General features: G+C 35.1%; 2 protein-coding genes across 3 annotated transcripts in view; both read left to right on the top strand.

Annotated features, from left to right (window-relative positions):
• Positions 1 to 24425, top strand: part of LOC124537211 (zwei Ig domain protein zig-8-like) — a 252669-nt gene that overhangs the window by 135086 nt on the left and 93158 nt on the right. Inside the window, exon 1 of one of the 2 annotated variants that reach the window (XM_047113966.1) lies at positions 11564 to 11607. The exons of the other annotated variant lie outside the window; for it this stretch is intronic. The gene's annotated coding sequence lies outside the window, so the exon portion shown is untranslated. Of the gene's footprint in view, positions 1 to 11563; positions 11608 to 24425 lie in introns of those variants that run through there. 2 annotated transcript variants of the gene reach the window in all.
• On the top strand, positions 15640 to 19243 carry LOC124537533 (uncharacterized protein K02A2.6-like). The gene has a single exon (XM_047114407.1). It carries the CDS (start codon positions 15764 to 15766, stop codon positions 19241 to 19243), a length of 3480 nt encoding a protein of 1159 aa, XP_046970363.1. The 5' UTR covers positions 15640 to 15763.

The following is a 24425-nucleotide window of genomic DNA, read 5'->3' as shown; positions in this document are numbered from 1 at the left end:
GCGTGCATCTTAATCAATGATTTCGGGTTCAAACACAGGCAAGCACTATATATATGTGCCTAATTTGTGTTTAAAAAGATATAATTTCTTATTTATAATGTTAGTACAGTTAAGTATAGATAATGTTAATTCGGAATAAGGATAATATAATAAACTTTATTGGTTACTTGTTACCCCCCACGGCTTATTCCCCGCGGGAGAGGTATCAGGTAGCTATCCTTATGTCACTTTCTGTATCCCTGACACTATATGAGATGAAGTACGTTTTTTTTCTTAACTAAATTAAAGATGAAAGTTCTGACCTCCGGTTGAAATAAAATTCCTTTTTCTATACATCGCAGAGATAATAAAATAATTTAATGACATTTGAGAATCATTAAAGGAAAATAACAAAATTGTAATTAAAAATCCTGTGTGAACAGTAAAAAAAAACATAAACATTTATCTCGTGAACCAGACATTCGTAGATAATGTCGAAACACCGAGCTCCACCGAACAAAAATAAAAAACATAGTGAATATCCCAAAATTGATAACTTTAATAAAATAAATATTATAGAAAACCGTATAAAATAAAAAGAGCGAAACGAAGGGAAAAGTCGTCTAATGACGCATTACTCTGTAGGTCACGTAAGAGTAACAACACTTTACAAAAAATAAACGACTTCATCGTTTGATGTCCTGGTATATGAAGCCTGGTTATTTCTGAAACTCACCATCAGTTCTTAAAGTAAATAAATAATAATATTGTAACCAAGCGTAATTATATCTGAGGAGATTACCAAACGGATATTTCTGAGACGATAGCTATGTATAAAAATCAGTTGTAATCTCATTTTGAAGAGCTCTAGCTGTAGATGTATAGAATAATAAAGAAGATTCTTGATTGTAATTTATAATTTGTTACAATTTAATAAATAATTAATTTTATCGAGCGGTAAATACTGGCTAGCTATTGAGAACCAATGTATTTGACATTAAAATTATCATTTAAAAAAAAGTTTTATCAGTTTAAAATGAAATGAAATCGAAACAAAACCTTTCATAAGTTTTGAAATACCTTAAAAGTCTTTTAAATAAACGCGGAGTTTTACGAAAGACCCATTAGTATTGTATAAACAAATTGAGAACCTATATTACAGAAACTTTTTTATAGTCGTTTAAAGAGGCAACAAATTAACTCACTGTCTCATTTAAAATATCTGTAACGACCATCGAGGCTTGTACAGTCAGCGTAAAAAATATTTTTGCGTTAAATGGAGCATTTATTAAGAAGTGTTGCAATTATACAGTAAATAACACACGTTAAACGAAGGTGTTGAAGTAAAGCTTATCAAGTCTGGTAGTAGAAATATAGGTCCAAATATTTAGATATAATAAACAAAAAATTTAACAAATAATAAAAATATGCACTAAAATGTAATAAAAATAATTGCGTATAGAACGTATTTTTTAGAGTCCTCCTAAGTAAAAAGAAATGAAAAATACTAGACTTTTTAAAAGTCGATTCACGATTTTATAACGTAGTTAAAGTTATTGTTATATTTGACGCCAGTGTCAGCCACAGCTAAAGAAAGAAGCGATACGTGCCCCTTGATTTACCCAGTAAATTATCGTCTAATTTGCAAAAAAAAAATATTTTTTAACATACAGACGAATTGATAACCGGTCGGTCAAAAATGGTCGGCGTGGGCAATTATTTAGCACATTAAATAGGCATATGCAAAATAATTAATTATTATTATTTTTTTACGCCATTGTGACAAAAAACTCCAGGTTACCCCTTTGATTTTGACAAATATGTAGATTAGAAAGGATGATAAGTCTGTTTGTTGTAGCGTTGCGCATGTAATCATTATCATCTTACCCTTATCCCAATTTTACTTGGGGTTGGCGCAGCATAACTTCTTCCATACTTCTCTTTCTCATGTCGTCTCTCAAGTAACATTCTATCCAGTCATATAATTTTCTTTCACACAAATCATCTCTTCCCTTCCTCTATATCATTTATAAATACATGAAACAATTATCTGTAATAAAACAACAGATACTCATATAGAAGACGGTGGTCCGTAATATATTTCTAGATTATTTTTTAGTATGTAATGTAATAGAATGTGTAAGTGGCCACAACTATCCACAGATAATTATTTAGTATTCCTTATATCACTAACTAGCGATCCGCCCCGGCTTCGCAAACAATGGAATACTAAATATACTACAGAATTTGTTGTTTTACTATATTAAAAAAAAAAATCAAAATAAACTTCACTCAAGTGGGCTTTTACTAGCACTTTTGAATCGTCATTTAACAAATAAGTGAGGCTAACACCGGTTCGGAAATTAGATTCTAACGAGAAGAAGCGACAAGAAAATCAGTAGTTACTCTTTTTAAACATTCAAAAAATACAATCATATTATTTAAATACAATTACATATGTATGTAATGTATCCTGCCTGGAAGTCAACAGGTATTAATTTCAAGCTTTTTATCATCTACAAATATAGTGTCCATTATGTACAAAAACCTTCATCTCGAATCATTCTAGATAAATAAAAACCGCATCAAATTTCGTTGTGTAATTTTAATGTCTAAGCACTCAAGCAAGCAAGGACAGACAGCGGTAAGCGACTTTGTTTTATATTATGAAATAAAGATAGTTAAAGCCTGAACATTTCCCACTACTGAGATAAGGCCTCCTCTTCCATTAAGGAGAGGGTTTGGAACATATTCCATCACGCTGTTCCAATGCGGTTTGATGGAATGAACATGTGGCAGAATTTCGATGAAATCAGACACATTCAGGTTTCCTCACGATGTTTTCCTTCACCGCCGAGCACGAGATGAATTATAAACACAAATTAAGCACACACATATATATATTAGTGTTTGCCTGGGTTTGAACCCACAATCATCGGTAAGATGAATGCACGCGTTCTAACCGCTGGGCCACCTCAGCTCAGAAATAAAGATGCGCCACTAATATGAGCTAATGTCCCTTTTACATGTAGTACTGGTTTATTGACTCTTCAGATATCTGATGAGTGGATGATACACAGACGGGCTTGGAAAGCCACCAAGTAGAGTTACAAAACAATTAGTTATAAAACTACTCATCAAAAGGAAATAATAAAAAGCGAGTAGTACGAATTTGGAACTACTTTATTATTGCTTGAAGTTTAAATATGAAACAGTCAAGGGTATTATAGAAAGCGAATAAAATTAATATTTACATAAAATTATAAACTTATTCCGTTCAACTCGAAGCGAATTGCTATTTACAAAAGTTACTCATCTAAGTCCCTGCTACGTACAATTTGCTTGCTATATAATAAATAAAATGAAATAATATTGGACAACATCACATATATTACTCTGATTGCAATGTAAGTAGCTGAAGCACTTGTGTTATGGAAAATCAGAAGTAACGACGGCACCACAAACACCCAGACCCAAAACAACATAGAAAACTAATGAACTATTTCTACACAGACTCCGCCGGGTATTGAACCCTGGACTTGGGAGTGGTGTACCCCTGAAAACCCATGGAATTAATAATGTTAGCAAATGTTATATGCTAATGGTGTTTTTTACCCATAAGCGTAAGACCAAACTCGAACAATGATGGACTTCCAAATTATACCTTCAAAATTTTACCTCCTTATGGGATCAATTTTCGACAAAACTTTGACTTACGTTATTAATAATTGCAAACCTACATGTTGATAATTATATCTCAAACATAGGAAAATATTATGTCCAATTTCACCCTCTTAGGTAATGTAAACAAATTTTCAAAAATGCCGAAATTGCTGTCTGATTTAATTGTAAATAAATATTTCCACATTTCAAACATTTTACCCCTTTAGGGCATTAATTTTTAAATGTACTTTTTGCTCTAAATTCCATAAATAATTCCTGTACAGATTCCATCCTATTTGACCCAAATTAATTCTATAATTATTTGAAAATTTGATCTTTATAAAATTTTATTAAGTAGATTAACGGATGAACGTTGTATAGCGAAATTAATACCCCAATTTATCTCTTTTCGTCATGAGCAATTTTGTATTCTATAGAATAGAACAGAGCATTCTGTAATCAAACAATGTCCATTAATAAAGGGTTAAGTCGATGAAATTATCATAACGGTTCTATTCCTGTTTAGTATTCTGTGTAAAATCAAAGTCTTATTTTATTCAGTCGTAAAGGAGGCAATTGGGGCGCCCTCAAATGGTGTTACTTATTTTTATGTTTTGTATTATAAATGTAAGGTACATTAATGACGGTTACAGAATCACAAGTGAAGATTTGGCAGAAAAACTCTGGAGTATAAAATATGGTTTTCACATAACACGACAATTTTTCTGATCAAGAGACACCATCATGTAAATTTCTTATTGCTGGGCTAAGGCTTCCTCTCCTTTTGAGGAAGGGTACATTCCACCATGACAATTCAAAGCGGAATGGAGAATATCGTTGAAATTAGATACATGCAAGTTTCCTTACGATATTTTTTCTTTAGTGCCGAGCAGGAGATGAATTTTATACCCAAATTAAGGACATGAAAATTCGGTTGTGCTTAGTTTGTATCCGTTAACTTCATAAAATGTTCTTTCAAATGAACCAGTTGATGTTTGTGTCATTTTGTGTAAGTGGTCATCAAGGCCCATACATTTTAGAAATAATAAACGTTTCTTACTTCTACTAGGAACTAAAATATCACGTCTTATGTGCCAATCGTTACATTGGGTCACTCGCCCTTAAAACTAGAAAACAACTAATATCTGATAAAAGGATATGGACTACCAAGTAAAGTTGTAATTCCATATATAGAGATTCCTTAATATTCTTAAGATCTCTTCAAAATATAAGTTGAATTTATTTAAATACGGTAAGTAATATTATAATATGAAATATAAATCAAAATTTCAGAGAAAAACTACGATCGAGATAGAAAAACGTTTACTAGTAGCAAAACATTTATCTAAATCAAATTGATCGTACAATAAAATGACGACGAAAACGCCATTCACACGTATTACGTCACACTTTGGCATTCATTACTTTTTATCGGGAAAGCGATTTATATATCGCCTAAGGAATATATCATAGCAAACAAATACAACAAACGGTTGATAATGGGAAGATGTTATAAGAAATTCGTCGCTTACGACTTCGATCGCGTTATGGGAGTTCTTGGTTTAAAGCTTCCATCATACCGAAATTTCATCAAATTTGGTTCAGTACTTTAGCTGTGATATCGTTATAGATGGACAAACAGATAGATGGATATAGAAACGGTCAGAATTATGCATTTTTAATATTAGTATGGAAGTGTAGATTATTATCTGGAAGAAATGGCTAATTAAGTCGTAATCCCGGCTTAGTTAGGGCTTGTGCTACTTATTAATTAATTCTAAGCAATTTCTTTACTATGCTCTAGTGATTTAAAATCTAATAGTCGCGTAAGCCGATTTTTGTTCCAGAGATTAAAGGAATATAGCTGCATATAAAAAAATAGATTATGATCTCATTTTAAAGAGCTTCAGCCGTAAATGCGCCAAAAATTGAAGTCCTTTCATAGGTTTCTCTGAATAAATGCGGGCGACCTACTACTAAAATATTAATAGTAATAAGATTAGTTTTAAGCTTGTAATATTATCTTTCTAGCAAGTCACTTTGGGTGGGTACAACCCAATACACATATTCTACTTCCAATTTATTGTATTGATGAAACTTGTACGGTGAGCTAGTTTAATTACATTTCTCAAGGTTGATGATGTATTGACATATGGAATGATTATTATATTTGTAATGTGTATGGATGGTGGTGACTAATCAAACAGCTTAACTTTTAAAAAAAGTCAATCTGGTTTTTATGTACATTTCAATAAATAAATAAATACGAGACAACATCACATACATTACTCTGATCCCAATGTAAGTAGCTAAAGCACTTGTGTTATGGAAAACAGAAGTAATGATAGCACCACAAACACCCATACCCAAGACAACATAGAAAACTAATGGTAATCTACATCGACCCGACCGAGAATCGAACGCAGGACCTTGGAGTGGCGTACCCATGAAAGTCGGTGTACACACCTCTCGACCACGGAGGTCGTCAATATTCGTCGTATTTGAATACAATATAATTATTAATCTTCAATAGATCTGAGACATTGATGGCAAGTTTTGGTGACATATAAATTTTGTCAAATGCTTCAAATGTAAAATGACGTTATAAGTTAACGGTATATGTTTATCTTTAATAATTAAAATATTAACTTGATTTTAAAGACGTATTTTATTTTTTAACGTTTAGTAACCACCCGTTCTACACTATCGGAAAAGTTTATATCTTTAAATCGCTTATATATTCTAATTGAACTAAAGATCGTGATGGATATAGAAAACAATACTCATATACAAAGGCTATATGAGGAGACAACAGTCTGTATTACAGAGCCTAGATAATATATTTCCATGAAGGTATCTGAGGAACGGCGGATGATGGTACAATTGAATAAGGGTACGAACAGCGCTACCCTATGATTAAATTACTCTCGGGTCTAGTGACTTCGAACAATATTCACACAAGTTTTGTCACTACGCGTTATACATGTGCTGGTTTGTTTTCAAATGAATTTCATATTTTCATTTAAACAAAACACACTTGCTTATTGTCATGGAAAGGACAATTATACTTCATCATTTCTAGAAATAAAACGTATTATACATTAAATATGGAGCAAAAATGTTAATGAATATAAATAATTATTTTATTATAATTTTTACTCGGTGTTAGATTAGGTTAGCTTAGTGCAAGCCCGTCTGGGTAGTTACCACCCACTCTACCGCCAAAGAACCGTACTCAGTATTGTTGTTTTGCGGTTTGAAGGGTGTGTGTGCCTTGAAACTACAGACACAAGGGGCATAACATAATTCCCAAGGCTGGTAGCATTACGTAAGCAATGGTTAATATTTCTCACAGCGCCATTTTCTATGGGTGATGGTGACTACTTACCATCAAGTCCGCCATGCTCGTCCGCCAATCTATACCGTAAAACAAAATCAAAATTGAATTTTTATCAATCGAAGTACTAAACCATTAAAGTTCATTCAACTAATCTGGAAATTAAAACACTAAAATCTTCCAACAATGTTTCTAATTAGTTATAAATGCAATAAACTATTCGAAAACAATTACGTACTTTTAACATAAAACGCTAAGTTAAATAAAGGAAAATTGTCGAAATCGGATCTGTCTTTAGTAATACTGGTGAATGTGATGTAGTCATCTAAACACTTCTAGAAGTTTCCGAATAATCCAGATATGAACAAATCTGTCATCTTAAGAAATATCATGAGAATCGTTGTATATTATGTAAGCGTTCATATTCTGAGCCGTTCAATCGATCGCCATGACATAATGTTTACATAATATTGCTTCTGTAAATAAAGATATTGGTTAAGTTAGAATATATTTTTAGTGTTTCTTTGTTTTTCAGGAGATTTGAATGCGAATTGCCTAATCTATGAAAGAATATGTGGACATAATGGCATCGGTTTGCTAGTCAACAGCGCTGGTTATTAAAATGTCATTTGAATAGCTAATTAGGGCATCGCTATCCTGCGATATAAACAAGCAAGGTATCAATATCACTGTAAATTTGAAATACCGTAAGATTGTAATCTATCTCGTGAAATTGTTAACTGTCGAATGATTATGAACAATAACATACTCGGTAGTTTATAATCTATCGAAGTCAATTTCAATTAAATTATAAAAACTCTAACCTAACCAAAATATTATGAACTATCGAAATTCTATATATTTTATTGCAAGTTATTATAGTTAGTATTAGGATACACGTTCACAATCTTTCGACGGTTTACAAATGAGCGAGTTAGATTATAATCTAACGGTATCTACATTTTTACGGATTATAAATTTTGTTAAACACTTCGTATAGCTTTGTTAGATAACGTCCAATACATTTCTGGCATACTCTTAGTATCGAACCAAAATATTAAATCGAATATTTATTACCGTGGCGAATGGTTTCACCTGATTGAAGTAATTTTGAGGCCATTGAAACAATTACCGTAGCGCTTCATGAATACACTTGATCGTTCCTGGTCGTATCTAACTCAATTTTAGTTCAAATATAATGTGATTTTGTAGTGGTTAATTTAAATTCATGTACCAATGGTACCATACATAATTTAATGGGTGCATTTGTTTGCTAAAAGTAACTGAATGGACAGTTTATTTGAATCTATTTTTATAATATACAAGCTGACCCGGCAAACCTTGTACTGCCATAATCGAAGTGCTTAAATTAGTCCAAATGTGATGTGCATAGAAACCATTGCACGCAGCGAAACCGGTGAAATAACTGATACATTAAAAGCAACACTGTCAATAATTTTTTCTATATTTTCAATAACACAGGAATCATGAGGATGCGTGATAAATTGCTATGTCGCTATGATTAAGTCCTTATAACATAAAGTTTGTAAAACCATTTAGTGTAAACTGGCTATACCATAACTTTTAATTTGAAACTCATTTACAATACAAATCAATAAAATATCACTAAATACAACACAGGTAAAATATAGGTGGTCAAGTTTTATTATTATTAAAATATTGTGTAATTTATATTGCTGAAAATGGTCACGTCACAACAATTAGAAGATACTTAATAAATAAAGTTTGTCTAAAATACTGGCTATTTAAAAGTGTTCGATTTGATATTGACACATACACTCTGTTAATCAATTTAAAGCTTTCTCATAAACTATTTTTTTTTGTTTTGTTTTGTGGTGACCACGCGACTTATAATTGTCCATGCGCGAAACAGGGAAACTCCAAGTAGATTCCTCAAACTTCCAACGACTGGCCTTGCGATTTATTTATTGTCATCGCAAATGCCAGGCGCATGGGAAATGAGATTTAATAGAATTAATTATAGATGTTTAAAATCGAATGGTAAATCCGTTGGAATCATTGGTATACGCGGGATCAAGACATCCTTTTCTTTATATTTACCCTTTATGATTGTTGCCTCAATGACGTTTTTCATTATCTTATTTGGAGTGTATTTACGTGCCGCCACTATTTTGATGATTTTAGGCATGCGTTTAGTTCATTATCAACAGACAACAGAATCATGGCCCCACCAAAAATATTTTGGTTCTTACGAAGATCTTTCAACGTACTTTCCAGTGCTTCCACTGATCTTTTAAGAGCCATTGTGCATCCGTCCCAAACAATAAATTTGCGTATCTGAAGGATCTTGGCCATTGCGCTATTTTTGGCGATAAATGAATAAAAATAAAATAAATGATAAGAATGATCTGATAGACAGTAAATATCTGAAGTTAGTTAAAATTAATGTTTTTCTTGTACCACCTGTGAATTAATATGTAGTTACAAAGATATAACGATTCTTTTAATTTGATTTCTGAATAACGGGGGCAACATCAAATGTTTGACTAAGTGGGGATTACTCATGTTACGAAACATGATTATGGCGTTGATAATGAAATCAATCGAACACTGATACTTGATGTTTATGGAGCTCTAAACATCGATGTTAATTGATAACATCGGTGTTTTTTTGCGACCGGAAGAAATTATTAAATTCGAGAAATAGATATAACGAACTCATATGTATCTCACCGCATAACGTTATCGATTTGATCCGGAGTTATTTTATGTACCCGCCAAATTAATACATGTGCATGCGGTAATTCCCTTTTTTGCCAATCAATGGAGTACAATTTACAATTTGTACAATTACAATTTTACAATTAAATCCATAATTACTTTCAATTTTTGCCGAAAAACACGTGCTGTAATGTCATGACGGTCAGTTTTCGACTGTTCTTCAAATAAATTGTTTTTAATATCATCCCACTGCGGATTACATGTAAATGTAATGAACAGATCCGGTCGACCATTTTTCGTACATAAGAAATTGCGTCTTGTATATATTCGTTCATATGCCGTGGGCAACCAAAAACCGAAGATGGCAATATAGTCAGTCGCCCGATGTCATTTACATTAGCATCATTTGCGATCGCATCTTGCAAATGAATATATTCTTCGGATCTTAATTTTGCTTGGTTGAAACGATTAAAATTAAGACGTTCAGTTTCTATTTTGGCATGCATGTCAACGATGTACTGATGATTTAGTTTACCACATCTCGAGATATAATTTTGTGTTTGTTATCGATCCATCAATCGATACGAATAAAAATTCATGTCACTTACTTTTTTCTGTGTATTAAGATATGAAAATAAATGCAAACGCTGTACTTTTAAATGTTAACCTATAAAACTGGGAGATGATTGTACTCATTTTTAATTAATACTTACTTATAATTTGACCGCACAATTCCCCGTCTAAAAAGTCTCCATTAACAAAATGACCCGCCATTTATTGAATTCATTTGTTACAAAAAATGTGATAAATGAAGAACCACTCGACCGATTTTTTGCAAACTCCACATAAACCATCTACTAAATAGTCCGAACAAACCCTGAAAATTTGGTTTGGATAGGTGGGCCCCTTCTTGAGTTATTAAGTGACATCGAAAAATGCTTCTTATTTTTATATATATAGATTCGAAAAATAGATGTAACGATGGTTTTAATAATGCAAAATCAACTTTAAAACATCAATCTTTTATTGTCTAACATCGATAATCATAGAAAATCAATGATACTTCTCTAATAAATCTATTTCTAAGGAAAAACAAAGTCGTTGTTTTTATTATGTTCCTAGCATTTTTATTGTACTTACTCACCTTCTAAACCTTCCCTGGACTTCCACAAATAATTCAAGACCAAAATTAGCCAAATCGGTCCAGCCGTTCTGGAGTTTTAGCGTGACTAACGAACAGCAATTCATTTTTATATATATAGATTAGAATAATTCATTTTGAAAAATAACCAATAATTTCATGTAGCAAGCGCTGTGACGCCGATTACTCTGAACACAACAATACTGAATACTGTTATTTGGCGGTAGAATAACTGATGAGTGGGTGGTACCTACCCAGGCGGGCTTGCACAAAGCCCTACCACCAAGTAAATGCTGTAGTACTGATAAAAAATAGAAATCTTGTGAAGTCAAATTAATGAAATTTATCATCGGAATATCAGACATTAAATAAAAGTAATAAATATGGCGAGATGTCATTGCTGGTTATTGAAAAACAATCGACAGTATAATATTATTGGGCAGAGAAAAAGAACGTCTTAGTCTTATCCAATATGATTAAAAAAAAAACAAAATTACTTTACAGATGAGTTGTGTTCCAAATTCCTGGAAAACGAGAAATTTCCTTTGTGTCTAAAATTGCTAATGCAAATAATTTGTGCCTTTATTGTACTAAACCTTATATTGGATTAATTTTAATATTGGATGTGGATTACTTAATTGTAAATAAATGAACATTAATTTAAAAATGGAATAGTGTAGGAATAGAATTAATGAACTTAAGTTTTGAATTATTTTTGAAAAATATTTTTTTTATTTGCAGGTAAGATAATAAATTTCTTTACGTCCTTTATCCAGTTACACGGGTAAGTTTTATTATTTGCTATATTAGTAAACTACAATATAGTCATGATTGATTTGTAGAATATGTCCTGACTAGATCAGAATATCTATTTAACTATGAGATCTGAGTAAAATTGAAATATATATCAGAATAATATATCACTAAAACATGGCCAGCATGTTTCAAACATGTTACCTATTATGTGTACTGTGACCCAAAGCTTGCAAAGTCAAACTCAAGGAACCTTATCGTTGAGTAAATGGAACAAACATAGAAAACAAGTATCCATATTATCATCAATCAATCATATATAACAGTTTTATGTTAATAATAGGCTAAATAGTAAAAAAAAAAACAAAAATTGTGAAATTTAGTAAACCAAAGGTACAAAATGTAAAAGCCGTTGTACTCATCAGTGGGGAATCGATCAATCCAATTTGATTCTGCAGAGTTTCTTGGCCTAACTGATGCCAAGTTGCAATGGGGCCCTCATATTAGCGGATTGGCAAGTAGACTGATAACCCAGGTAACGAAGGCCAAATTTTACTAAATAAAAATAATAAGCACGCCGGTTCTTCTCAGGTCAGGGTATTTTATTTTCCGAACCGGTGGTGCTGTTTCAATTGACCATCAATAAGAAACTGTAATACTTCTATATTGAAAGCAATTTGAGTTTGAGTTTGAGTTTGTTACGCCAAACCTTTCAGTTCTATTTCCGCAACCACTTAGGATATTATATAACCAACATAAATATAGTTAAAAAAATCGTAACTGAAAATATTGGTCATAATAAAATACACGATTAAATCTTTAATACCTGCAATTGAGTTATCTTTATTACGCCATATAAGAAATCTATAAAAGTAGAATGTAATAAACATTTTATACGCATTTAAACAAACAGTTTAATTACATACTTAAGTGTTACGTAACACGAGCTTAACACTCGGAAACCATCTTGGTTAATGAGATTGGATGGAAGGTAGTTCGTTGTGGTTTTGGGGAAATATTGTCTCTTACGTGGTGGCGAAGTTGACCATGTAAATTTTAAACATTGCCTACAAGCCTAAATATGAAACCAGAAGGTGCTGGCTTATAACCTCCATGGGTCGAATGAAATTCTGAAGCGTGGTGGAATTATCCACCGGTATGCTAGACTAATCTGACTTAAAATTCGTCAATTCTGGTGTTCCTCAGGGCTGTATACTATCACCCATTCACTTTATTCTGCATACAAATGACTTATTGAAAATGAGGAACGTTCACTACTATGCCTAGTAGATGTCTGAAAATCTACAATAGCGGAGGCATTTTCTGCCTTGCTACTATTCTGTGGTACCAGCTTTCGCAGGCGGTTTTACCGAATCGATTCAAATTTGGAACCTTTCAAAAGTAGCCTACATCTTTTTTAAAGCCTGATAACGCCTTTGAAAACACACTGGTGTTGCAAATATCCATGGGCAACCACAGTGTCTTCCCATATGAGCCTTTTCTGTCAGTTCGTAACTAAAGTTACCATAAAAAATTTAAGTACCCATACTTTACTAATGACATTTACTAACTGTTATTATTTTTAAATTATTTTTATTTAATTTACAAGTACGTTTGTACATTCAAAGATAGTTATATGAATATATCATATATTCTCTACTAGATTAGACATTATCGATTTTGATTTTTATGAATTTTGAATTCATTCGTTCACCTAGCTTGAAACAAGCGTGTGGAAAACTAAAAACTGCCTTATTTATTTAAAGTCAAGCGCACTCGCGTAAGAGTGACAGAGGGTTATTTAAAACGCATGCACACCATGTCAAGACCTGTAACCCACAAGCTCTTTTCATGATCGAGCCAGTGAAAAATAACCTTTATACACAAGATTATAAGAATTACTATCGTCTACATATTCTGAAAACTAATTTCGAAGCGGACATTACTAATGTTGGCCATTAAGCGTAAAACAGGCACCACACTTTCGAGCTAACGATGGCAAAATTTTCGACTATAGCAGTATTTTATCTTCATCGATACCATACAAAAGTTTTTTAAAATAATACATGAATTTAATACATATCTGATTGTGATGTGCGATAAATAATAACATGATTTCACGTGAGCCGTGATAGCCCAGATATAAAATGACATCAATCGTAACTGATGATTCTGAGTTCCAGTGTGCACCACATCATGAGTGCTTAATTTGTATTAATAATTCATAGGAGCTAAGATCCGAAGACCCAGGGGTTAGATCGCGTGCATCTTAACCGATGATTGCGGGTTCAATCCCAGGCAAGCACCATTGTATATATGTGCTTAATTTGTGTTTATAATTCGTCTCGTGCTCGGCAGTAAAGGAAAACATCGTGACGAAACCTGCATATGTCTAATTTCATCGAAATTATGCCACTTGTGCATTCCACCAACCCGCATTGGAATATCGTGGTGGAATATATTCCAAACCAAAGAGGAGGCATTATCCCAGCTGTGGGAAATTTACAGGCTGTTACTTTACTAATAATTTATATCGTGCTTAGTAGTAAATGAAAACATTATGAGGATGTGTCAGATAAGATTCCGTCGCATATTGGAGCATTGGGTGTGGTTTAGTAATGTCCAAGCTTTCTCCTCAAAGGGAAGATAAGCTCTTTGCCTTTGATTTTTTTTTTTGCCCCAAAGTAATTAAGAAATTACTAATTTTTCACATATGTGGAGGAGGAGGAGAGGAGAGGTTACGATAATAAACCAAGGGGTCAGGATTGATCCCGCAACTTTTATATCGGTAGACGACACGTAAACCATTGCGCTATTGACGGTTAAAACTTACCCTTTTAATTTAATCATGGACCCCTCAGATTTAAACTTCAAATATTTCTACTAATTAAGAAATGTGTTTGATGATCTCCTAAACTAATTAATTAGGTTCAATTTACAAAATCCCGAGATAAGGGAATTTTAGACATTACCAAATCAACCTTGGGTTGCTACTGACAATTACTCAAATAAACAGACTTTAACCAAATATCTACAACACGTGTTTTGATCCCAAACCTTGGGAATAGCAACCTTCAAAGCTAACTAAAACCAATGAAGTAATTGCTTAGTATTTATCATCAGTGAAACCTTATTATTTATATCAATTAAAATCGAAATATACTTTATTCAAGTAGGCTTTTACAAGCACTTTTGAATAGTCATTTAACAACGATATTCAGTGAAACTGCTATCGGTTCAGATAGTAGATTATACCGAGAAGAACTGGCAAGAAAATCAGTAGTTACTTTTTTTTAAAATGACTGTAAAATGACAGTCATATCAAATACAATTATATATGTATGAAATATATTCTGGCTGGAAATCAACAAGCATTAATTGCATGATTTTTATCGTCTGTTCAATATTGTATTTGTTATGTACAATATGTGTAATGTAAGGTAGATAGAGAATTATTTGAATAAATCAGTCTGCTTTGGATCTCGGCCTTTCATTGACGTAACATTGGCGCAGTCGGTTACTTATAAAAGTAATTATCGATTTTAAAAAGTTATTTTTAAAAAATAAATATATACATATATCTCAAAATGCCTATCGGTAAAATTGAACCTTTTTCCGTTGAATCACAAAACTGGGACAGTTACGTGCGTCGCCTAAAACAGTTTATAACTTTAAATAGTATCGACGACGGACTTAAAGTCGCCACGTTGCTAACATTAGTCGGCGGCGAGTGTTACAATTTACTTTGTGATTTGTGTTCACCCGACCACCCGGAAGATAAAGACTTCGATGAACTCGTTGAGTTGCTAAAACATCATTTGGAACCTGAGAAGTCCGAGATAGCCGAGAGACACATTTTTAGACAAAGAACCCAGCTACAAGGTGAAAGCATTCGTTTATATCTACAAGGATTAAAACATTTGGCTAAGACTTGTAACTTTGGGTCGAACCTGGAAGAGAATCTACGAGACCAATTTGTCTCCGGATTATATAGTGAAGAAATGCGGTCGAGAATATTCGCCGAAAAGGACATCGACTACAAGAGGGCTGTGGAATTGGCTAGCGCTCTCGAGGCGGCGGAGCGGCACGCGAGCACGGCGGGCGCTCCGGTCGGCGGTGAAGGCGCTGGCGTGGACGCGGTGCACCGGGTGAGCGGCGGCGGAGCGGCGGCGCGTGCGCGCGCGCGCATGAGCGGAGCCGGCCGGAGCGGCGGCGCGGGCGGTGCAGCGGCGAGCGACGGCGGCGGCGATCGAGTAGCGGACGGCCGCGTGCCGTGTGCGCGATGCGGTAGGGCTACTCACACTCCGAGTAAGTGTCGTTACAAAAATTTCACATGTGATTTGTGCGGCATCAAAGGACATTTAAAAGTTATGTGTTTAAATAAAAGTAATAACGCGGGGCCTATTGGAAGGGCAAAGTCGAAAGGTCAGTACTTTATAAATAACAGTAGTGATTCCGAGGGCGACGATGGTAACTTTTATAATTTAGTTACGGGTGGCGAAGGTGATAAACCTTATTACGCTACCTTGTTTGTCAATAATGTCAAATGTAAATTCGAAATTGATACGGGGAGTAGAATATCCGCAATATCCAAAACATTTTATGATAAATACTTTAATGATATTGTAATTTATAGTAAAAATTTGATATTGAAGTCATATACTGGTGATACCATCGATACCCTCGGGTATATTGATGTGGATGTACGTTTTGGTCAAAATTCGGCTAAACTAAAACTATATGTTGTTGAAAACGGAGGCCCACCTTTGATGGGTCGTACGTGGATCAAAGAATTAAAGTTATCAATTGTAGAATGTCATAAAATAACCGAACCTGATTCAATCGCTAGTAGATTAAAACGAGAATATCCAGAAGTGTTTGCGGAGGGTCTAGGTACTTTTAAATCGTGCATTCGTTTACATTTGAATGATAAGAAACCGGTTTTTGTCAAGGCGCGTCCTTTGCCGCTATCGCTGCGCGAGCGCGTGGAGGCTGAGCTCGAGCGCTTACAGCGCGAGGGAGTTATCTATAAGGTGGACCGTTCGGACTACGGCACTCCCATTGTGCCTGTCATTAAATCTAATGGCGATATTCGCATATGTGGTGACTATAAAATCACTTTAAATCCGATACTTAAAGATTTTCACTATCCTTTGCCACGGATAGAAGAAATATTTTCAATTTTATCGGGGGGCGAGCAGTATACGAAACTTGACTTATCTAGCGCATTTCAGCAGTGTCTTCTTCATGAGGAGTCTCAGGCTATGACGGCCATAACAACGCATGTGGGAACATTTGTATACCGTCGAGTACCGTTCGGTATCAAGTGTATACCGGAAAACTTTCAGAAAATTATGGAGGAAACACTTAACGGCCTGCCGTCTACTGCCGTATTCGCTGATGACATTTGTATTACGGGTAAAGATAGTGATACTCACCTTAAAAATTTAAGAGCTGTCCTACAGAGGTTAAAAGATAACGGTCTTCGTATTAATTTTGATAAATGTCAATTTTTTAAGGACAGCGTTACATATTTAGGATATAAAATTAACAAAAACGGTTTGCATACTGATACCAAGAAAATAAAAGCAATCGTCGACGCGCCGCTGCCTACTAACATAACAGAGTTGAGGAGTTTTATAGGCCTCGTCAATTTCTATGCCAAGTTTGTATGTAATATAAGTGAGATTTTAAAACCTTTATATGATTTATTAAAAAAAGATGTCAAATGGGTGTGGACACACAAGTGCGATAAGGCTTTTATTAAAATAAAAGAATTATTGAGTAGTGCTCCGGTGCTCGCTCACTACGACCCGGAGCTGCCACTCATTCTGGCGGTGGATAGCAGCGCCTACGGGCTTGGCGCGGTTCTAATGCAGCGCGGCGCGGACGGTCGCGAACGTCCCATTAGCTGCGCTTCTCGCACGCTCAACGCCGCGGAACGCAACTACTCTCAGCTCGACAAGGAGGCCTTGGCTATAGTTTTCGGTGTAACTAAGCATCACCAATATCTATACGGCCGACGATTTATACTTCGCAGTGACCATAAGCCCCTCAGTTATATCTTTGGAAAAAATAAAGGTATTCCCACAACAGCCGCGAGCAGACTACAGCGCTACGCCATGAAGTTGGCCGCTTACGACTTCACGGTCGAGTTCGTGAGGTCCGCGGAGAACTGTCAGGCCGATGCGCTGTCCAGGCTCCCATTGCCGCGTTCGTCTGTTGGACGAGGCACAAAGGAATCCGAGGCTGCGACTTACTTGAATTTTGTGCAAGATAGTTTCCCGCTCAGTTTTAAAGACATCAAAAGTGAAACGGCAAAAGATCCCATTTTAAGCAAAATTTATGGCTACGTCTTATACGGCTGGCCAACGGCCGTGGATAAGGAGTACATTGCATATTTTAGGCGTAAAGAAAATATCTATATCGATCAAGGCTGCTTATTGTGGGGCTACAAAATAATAATACCAGGGACGTTGCAAAACGCTATTCTAAAAGAAATTCACGACGGACATCCGGGTATCGTTAAAATGAAGCAAATAGCTCGTTACTACGTTTGGTGGGCGACTATAGACGCGGATATCGAGCGGGCAGTGCGCGATTGCGGCGCGTGTCTCGCGGTGCGGCCCGCGCCGCCGCCTGCTCCGCTCCACTCGTGGCCGTGGCCGGTTGAGCCGTGGTCCCGCCTCCATCTCGACTATTTGGGGCCCTTTAATAATAAATATTACCTTGTTATTATTGATGCTCACTCTAAGTGGATTGAAGCAGAAAAGGTCAGCAGCACGTCAGCAGCAAACCTCATTTCTGTTCTTAGGAAAATATTTGCCCGTTTTGGATTCCCAAAAAGAATAATTAGTGATAACGGGCCTCCTTTTACGTCAGCGGAGGTCGCGACGTATTTCCAACGAAATGGAATAGGGCACACGTTTACGGCTCCGTACCATCCCGCTAGCAACGGAGCGGCTGAAAATGCTGTGCGCTCGGTAAAAAGGGCTTTAAAAAAGGCTTCTTTAGAAAACGAGGACGAGAATACTGCTTTAAGTAGATTTTTATTCTCGTACCGAAACACCGAACACAGTACCACCGGGCGGGAACCGTCTGTGGCGTTGCTCGGCAGGAGGCTGCGTGGTCGCCTCGATCTGCTACGACCCGACACTGATGAGCGCGTCCGCGACCGGCAACTAGCTAGCGAGCTGCGTCAAGACGCACCACTGAGAGTTGTGGCTCCCGGTGACTCAGTGTTGATTCGAGACTACTCTAGACGCAATCGGAAGTGGGCGGAAGGAGTGGTTATAGATCGTTCGAGTCCGGTGTCGTACTCCGTCAAAACGAGTGACGGTCAAATACACAAACGTCACATGGACCAGATAATGTGCGATAAAAATCGTAAATCACGCTTCTCCCTTACGAAAATCGAGGCCTATGATAGGCCTGGAGTAGAAGCAGAAGAGGGCAGTGAGGCTAGAGAGCTGAAGGAGAAGGATGAATTAGTCAATCGTTCGTCTCCAGAAAAGAGCTCGAGGTTATCTACGGACCATATGTCCCCGGTTGCGGCGGTTGGTCATGTCCGGCGGCAGGCCGCTGTACAATGCTTACAAAAGATTAAAAAAAAAAGTGAGATAAAATATTTAAAAGACCAACGGCCCCCGCAAATAATTATGTTGTAACTCGTTCATTATAATACATGAACTACTTTGTACAATGCACATAGATACCAACTGTACCAATTTATTGTCAAATAAAATAATAATATAATATGTTATGTTTAGCTTATAATTATCATGTCTAAAGTTTTAAATTGTTATTGTTGTTGTTTGTCATTAGTAAAAGTTATGTAACACAAATGTATAGTATTTGATCTGCACATTGTCAGTTGTCATTAGTGGTTTATAAACATACTGCATAATCTGGTATTATTTAAATATAACTATATTTATATAAAAATACCATTTTCTTTAGTATAATATAGTGATAGTATATAAGTGTTTTGTTATTATATTTTGTTTGCTTATATTGTTTGTGTTGAAAGAATCACTTGCGTTTAAAAGTTGTATTACCATACCATTTTGATGTATTAGCTTAATAAGTATAGTTAATAATAAGAAGGAAGGTGTTATGTACAATATGTGTAATGTAAGGTAGATAGAGAATTATTTGAATAAATCAGTCTGCTTTGGATCTCGGCCTTTCATTGACGTAACAGTATTGAATAATTTTCCTTCTTGACCAATATATTTTTATAATATATAAACAAAAATATCCCGCTAGGAATGTGACTTGGCTAATTTCTGCCAAATATCTATTGCGAGAGTAACGTTGTTAAATTGATATGATATTGAAAAGGTATAACTGACGCAAACATTAATTTACGTCGAGGAAAAGCTAGCAACAGTAGACAAGGGACGGGAACTCAATTTTGACTATAAATCAACTCATAATGATAGTCACGTTTTACGGAATCCAACGACCGTTTAGATACTAAATCTGCGGATGAGATGACCCAGCATTTTTTCCGTTCCATTTATTTGAATTTTTGAAACATATTTTAGACGCGCTGCCACTTTATCGTCCTTCAAAAGGCTCCATTGTATATGATCGTCCAAGTCATTGTTGTTGGTTTCATAGTTTTATGGGCTGTTTTAATAAAATTTATGATCTTCGTGTTTCGTAATTACAAACGCGATTTGTCATAACGCTATCTGACTAAGAAATGACACTGCTGTATTTATTAAGACGTTGGTTTTAATCCCACATGTGTCTTATATGGCCGGGTGCCGAGATAGTTTAGTAGTTAGAACGCGTGCATCTTAACCGATGGTCTCAGTTTCAAGCCCGGGCAAGCACCACTGAATATTCATGTACTTGATTTGTGTTTATAATTCAATTCATGCTCGCCGATGAAGGAAAACATCGTAAGGAAATCTGCATGTGTCTCATTTAAAAAAAAAACTGCCATATGTGTATTCCAGCAACCCGCATTGGAACAGCGAACCTTCTCCTCATAAGTGAGAAGAGGCCTTGACCAGCAGTGGGAAATTTACACGCTGCTGTTGTTGTGTCTTATATTTTTAAGCACACTTACATCAGATTAGAAATACATATTGCAAATTCTATAATCATTGGAATTATCAATAGGTTCCTATGAATTTATTTGTGATTTATCTTCCAATAAGTCAATCTACATAGAAGTCGGGTCCTAAGCCGAGGTACAGACAGCCTCACAGGAGCTCTTAGTAGTTGTATGTATTCTGAGCCCTTAAGTGGTCTTTAAACACTTCGCTTGAGTATTTTAAATCGCTCGCTCGGTGAACAGTAGAGGTCATTAGGGCAACACAGGCCGAAAGCAAAATTCAATAGGTCCATCGTCCATCTATTATAAGTCTGACAAAAGAAAAGCATTATATTGGGAGCCTGGATGTCACTGACCTCTAAGATACGGAATTTATTAGCTGAGGAGTATAAGGTCTTTGGCATTTGTAACATATTGTAAACTAATAAAACATTATTACAACCTTCTTATTGTTAATCTCATTGGCGGTACAAATATTTTTTTCTTTTTATCCTAAGCAGAAGAGAACGGCTTCTTGGTTTGGCGTGCCCTTTTTTCTGTTTTTAAATCTATATTTATAATATTATAAATGTGAAAGTAACTCTGTCTGTCTGTTGCTCTTTCACGAACAAACTGCTGAAGCGAATTTAATGAAATTAATTATAAAGCAAACTTGAACTCCAAAAAAGGATACAGGGCTTTCTTGCCCAACACACGACAACCAACGCCCTAAAACGCAAGCGAAACCGCGGATGACTACTAGTAACTCATAATAAATATTTATTATCCCATTATATCGACTACCTTCATGGTCGAGTGGTGTGTACACCGGTTTTCATGGGTACGCCACTCTGAGGTCCCGGGTTCTATTCCCGGCCGAGTCGATGTAGATTACCATTAGTGTTCTATGTTGTCTTGGGTCTGGATGTTTGTAGTACCTTCGTTACTTCTGATTTCCATAATCACTAGTGCTTCAGCTACTTACGTTGTTATCAGAGTAATGTATATGATGTTGTCTCATATTATATAATTATAGTATATATCTACAATTATGTGATACTCCCAAGTTAATTCTTGCATAATACACACATTACATATACAAATTTTGGCATAATATATGATTTTAATATTTACGTCAAAGTTTCCATTTTGTACATAAAAATATTTTAACTTTTGTGAAATATAAAAAACCCATATATTTGTCGTAGAAGCGACCAAGGGAACCTTTTACAACGCTGAAGTTGATTCCTCCGGGAAAAGGACGTGCTAGTTTGGGAAGTGTACAACGAAATCGCGAGTCACGAATTTGTTAGCGCACCAGATCTTTTTTCTCAGTAACGTATTTTGAATCTAATAGAAATTGAATGAATGAATTATTCTACATCACTAGTCTTTTTTTTTTAGAGTCGAGATGGCCCAGTGGTTAGAACACGTTATATCTTAACTGATGATTGCGAGTTCAAACCCAGGCAGGCACCGCTGATTCATGTGCTTAGTTTGTCTTTATAATTCATCTCGTGCTCAGCGGTGAAGGAAAACATCGTGAGGGAACCTGCATACAAGACAAATTTCATAGAAATTCTGCCACATGTGTATTCCACCAACCCGCATTGGAACAGCGTGGTGGAATGTGTTCCAAACCTTCTCCTCAAAGTGAGGGGAGGCCTTTAGCCTAGCAGTGGAAATTTACAGACCGTTGTTGTACTAGTCTTTTATAATTAAATGAAAATCAATACATAATAATATTAATAAGAAATTGTTGTAACCGACTTCTAATACAGGAGGTTATCAGTTGGACATCTTGTATGTCACATTCATCATCATTATCATCGTCAGCATGAGTTTGTCCACTGTTGGACAGTGCCTCTCCAAGTGCACGCCACTGTGATCTTTCTCATTCTCATTGTCATTGGGGAAAACGTGTTCTATGTAACATTGTTAGAATTAAATTATATTTGTGTATAATGATCCATTCAAGCACGTGTGCTTAATTTCGTAAGTGTATAAAGTCATCTTGAATAGATCATTTTAATCTAACTTAGGTACACTTCAAATAAGGGAATAACGTAAGTTTCATTAAAATCGGTCTAAAATTTCATAGACATCTTTTTTACTTTTAGTTCACTGGATGTTCCTAATTTTAAACTCGGTTTAATTTATTATAGATTAAGTTTATTATTTTTGAAACAACTGAACTGATAAGAAAGCCATTTACGAATTGCAAGTGAGTTAAGATTTTTAATACTTTGTACGACAATATTATTTTATATTTCTATATTTAAATATTTTGGTTGGCTTCGTAAGATCAGCTTCGTGAATTGACCATCGATTTTCAGTCGAGAAATTCTAAAAAGACTTGTAATATTGTCTATATTTTGATTGTATTAGTATTTATAAACAAACATACTAGCGACCCTCCGCGACTTCGCACGGGTGAAATGATATGACATCACAGTCGATACTTCTAAAATTATAAGTGTTTCTTTACAAATTTGTCTATGTATAGCATATAAAAACCTTTTCGAATCACTCTTATCTATTAAAAAACCGCAACAAAATCCGTTGCGTAATTTTATAGATTTAAGCATGCAAAGGGATATACGGGCAGATAAAGCGACTTTGTTTTATACTATGTAATGATTATTTGTTATAAAAATAAAGTTAGCTCTGATGTCGATCAAAAGCGGTAACAAAGCAAATACTCATCCAATTAGTATGCTTAACAAAATATATTTAATGACATAACATTTATTTGGACGTAAACCTAATTAAAAGTTGTAACTGATAATAACATTGTTACGTCGAAATGCAGCGTAAATTCGTATATAAAGTACTGGTTGCCGCCCGCGGCTTCGCTTGTCTTTTAGCTCGGTTGTCATGTGGTAGGCAAAAAGTACCCTATGTCCTTCCATGGAGTTCAAGTTTGCTTCACACCAAATTTCATCAAGTTCGGTTTATTGTTTTGGTAGTGAAAGAGCGACAGACAGATAGAGATAATGTTGTCTTAGATTTTCGCGATTATTACCCATTGAAATAAAACTAGTTTTAACGGATTTAAATCGCGACTTGCGACGGTCTACCCGTGACCACGAACGCTGTAAAGTGCTCGAAACGTCGGGATGATAAAAATAAAAATAATTAATATACGCGATTTAAATACGTTAAAACCAGTTTTATTTCAGATAGAGATACTTTCACATTTATAATATTAGTTATACATTAGCGTTTATATATGGTAGATAATACTAGAAATTCTTGTTTCACTTTTGGGTACCTACTGTCACCCCAGTAGCTCAATGCTCGACACCATACTTTTCAAATTTGAATTTAAAAGTAATATCCTATTTATTAGGGTTTTATTTTCAAATTATTTACATTTAAGAATATTTCAATTAAGCAAAAATTTTATTATGTATTTTACTGACAAAACTACCTTTATTGATTCTTCATTGTCATCAAATGTTTTATACGATTTTTCCCGTATTTCAGATGGAATTTCCCATCAGAAACTTCTCAGGAACTACAAGACCTTTTTCAAATATAAGTGTGCGCGTGTCTATGTATGTGTGTGTTAGGTACACTTTCATTTCCTTATTTTCAAAATCTGATCGAAAACCAATTTGACACTATACGGTTCAACGGTTCACACAACCAATGTGTTCAGATCTTCACGAAGCAAGAGAGTTCCAATACTGGCCACTTCCAAAGTTTGAACTACAGAAAAATATTTGACATTCAAGTTATTCATTTCGGGATATTTACCATGTTTTTTATTTTTATTCGGTGGAGCTCGATATACA

The sequence above is a fragment of the Vanessa cardui genome, chromosome 18 (genome assembly GCF_905220365.1).
Source record: "Vanessa cardui chromosome 18, ilVanCard2.1, whole genome shotgun sequence".
In the NCBI taxonomy this organism is placed as follows: Eukaryota; Metazoa; Arthropoda; class Insecta; order Lepidoptera; family Nymphalidae; genus Vanessa; species Vanessa cardui.
Note: the sequence above shows the minus strand (reverse complement) of the source record. Positions and strands in the feature narration are given on the sequence as shown.

Excerpts from the sequence above, each read along its gene's own strand:
- LOC124537533 (XM_047114407.1), top strand. The coding sequence starts at position 15,764 with ATGAGCGGAGCCGGCCGGAGCGGCGGCGCGGGCGGTGCAGCGGCGAGC.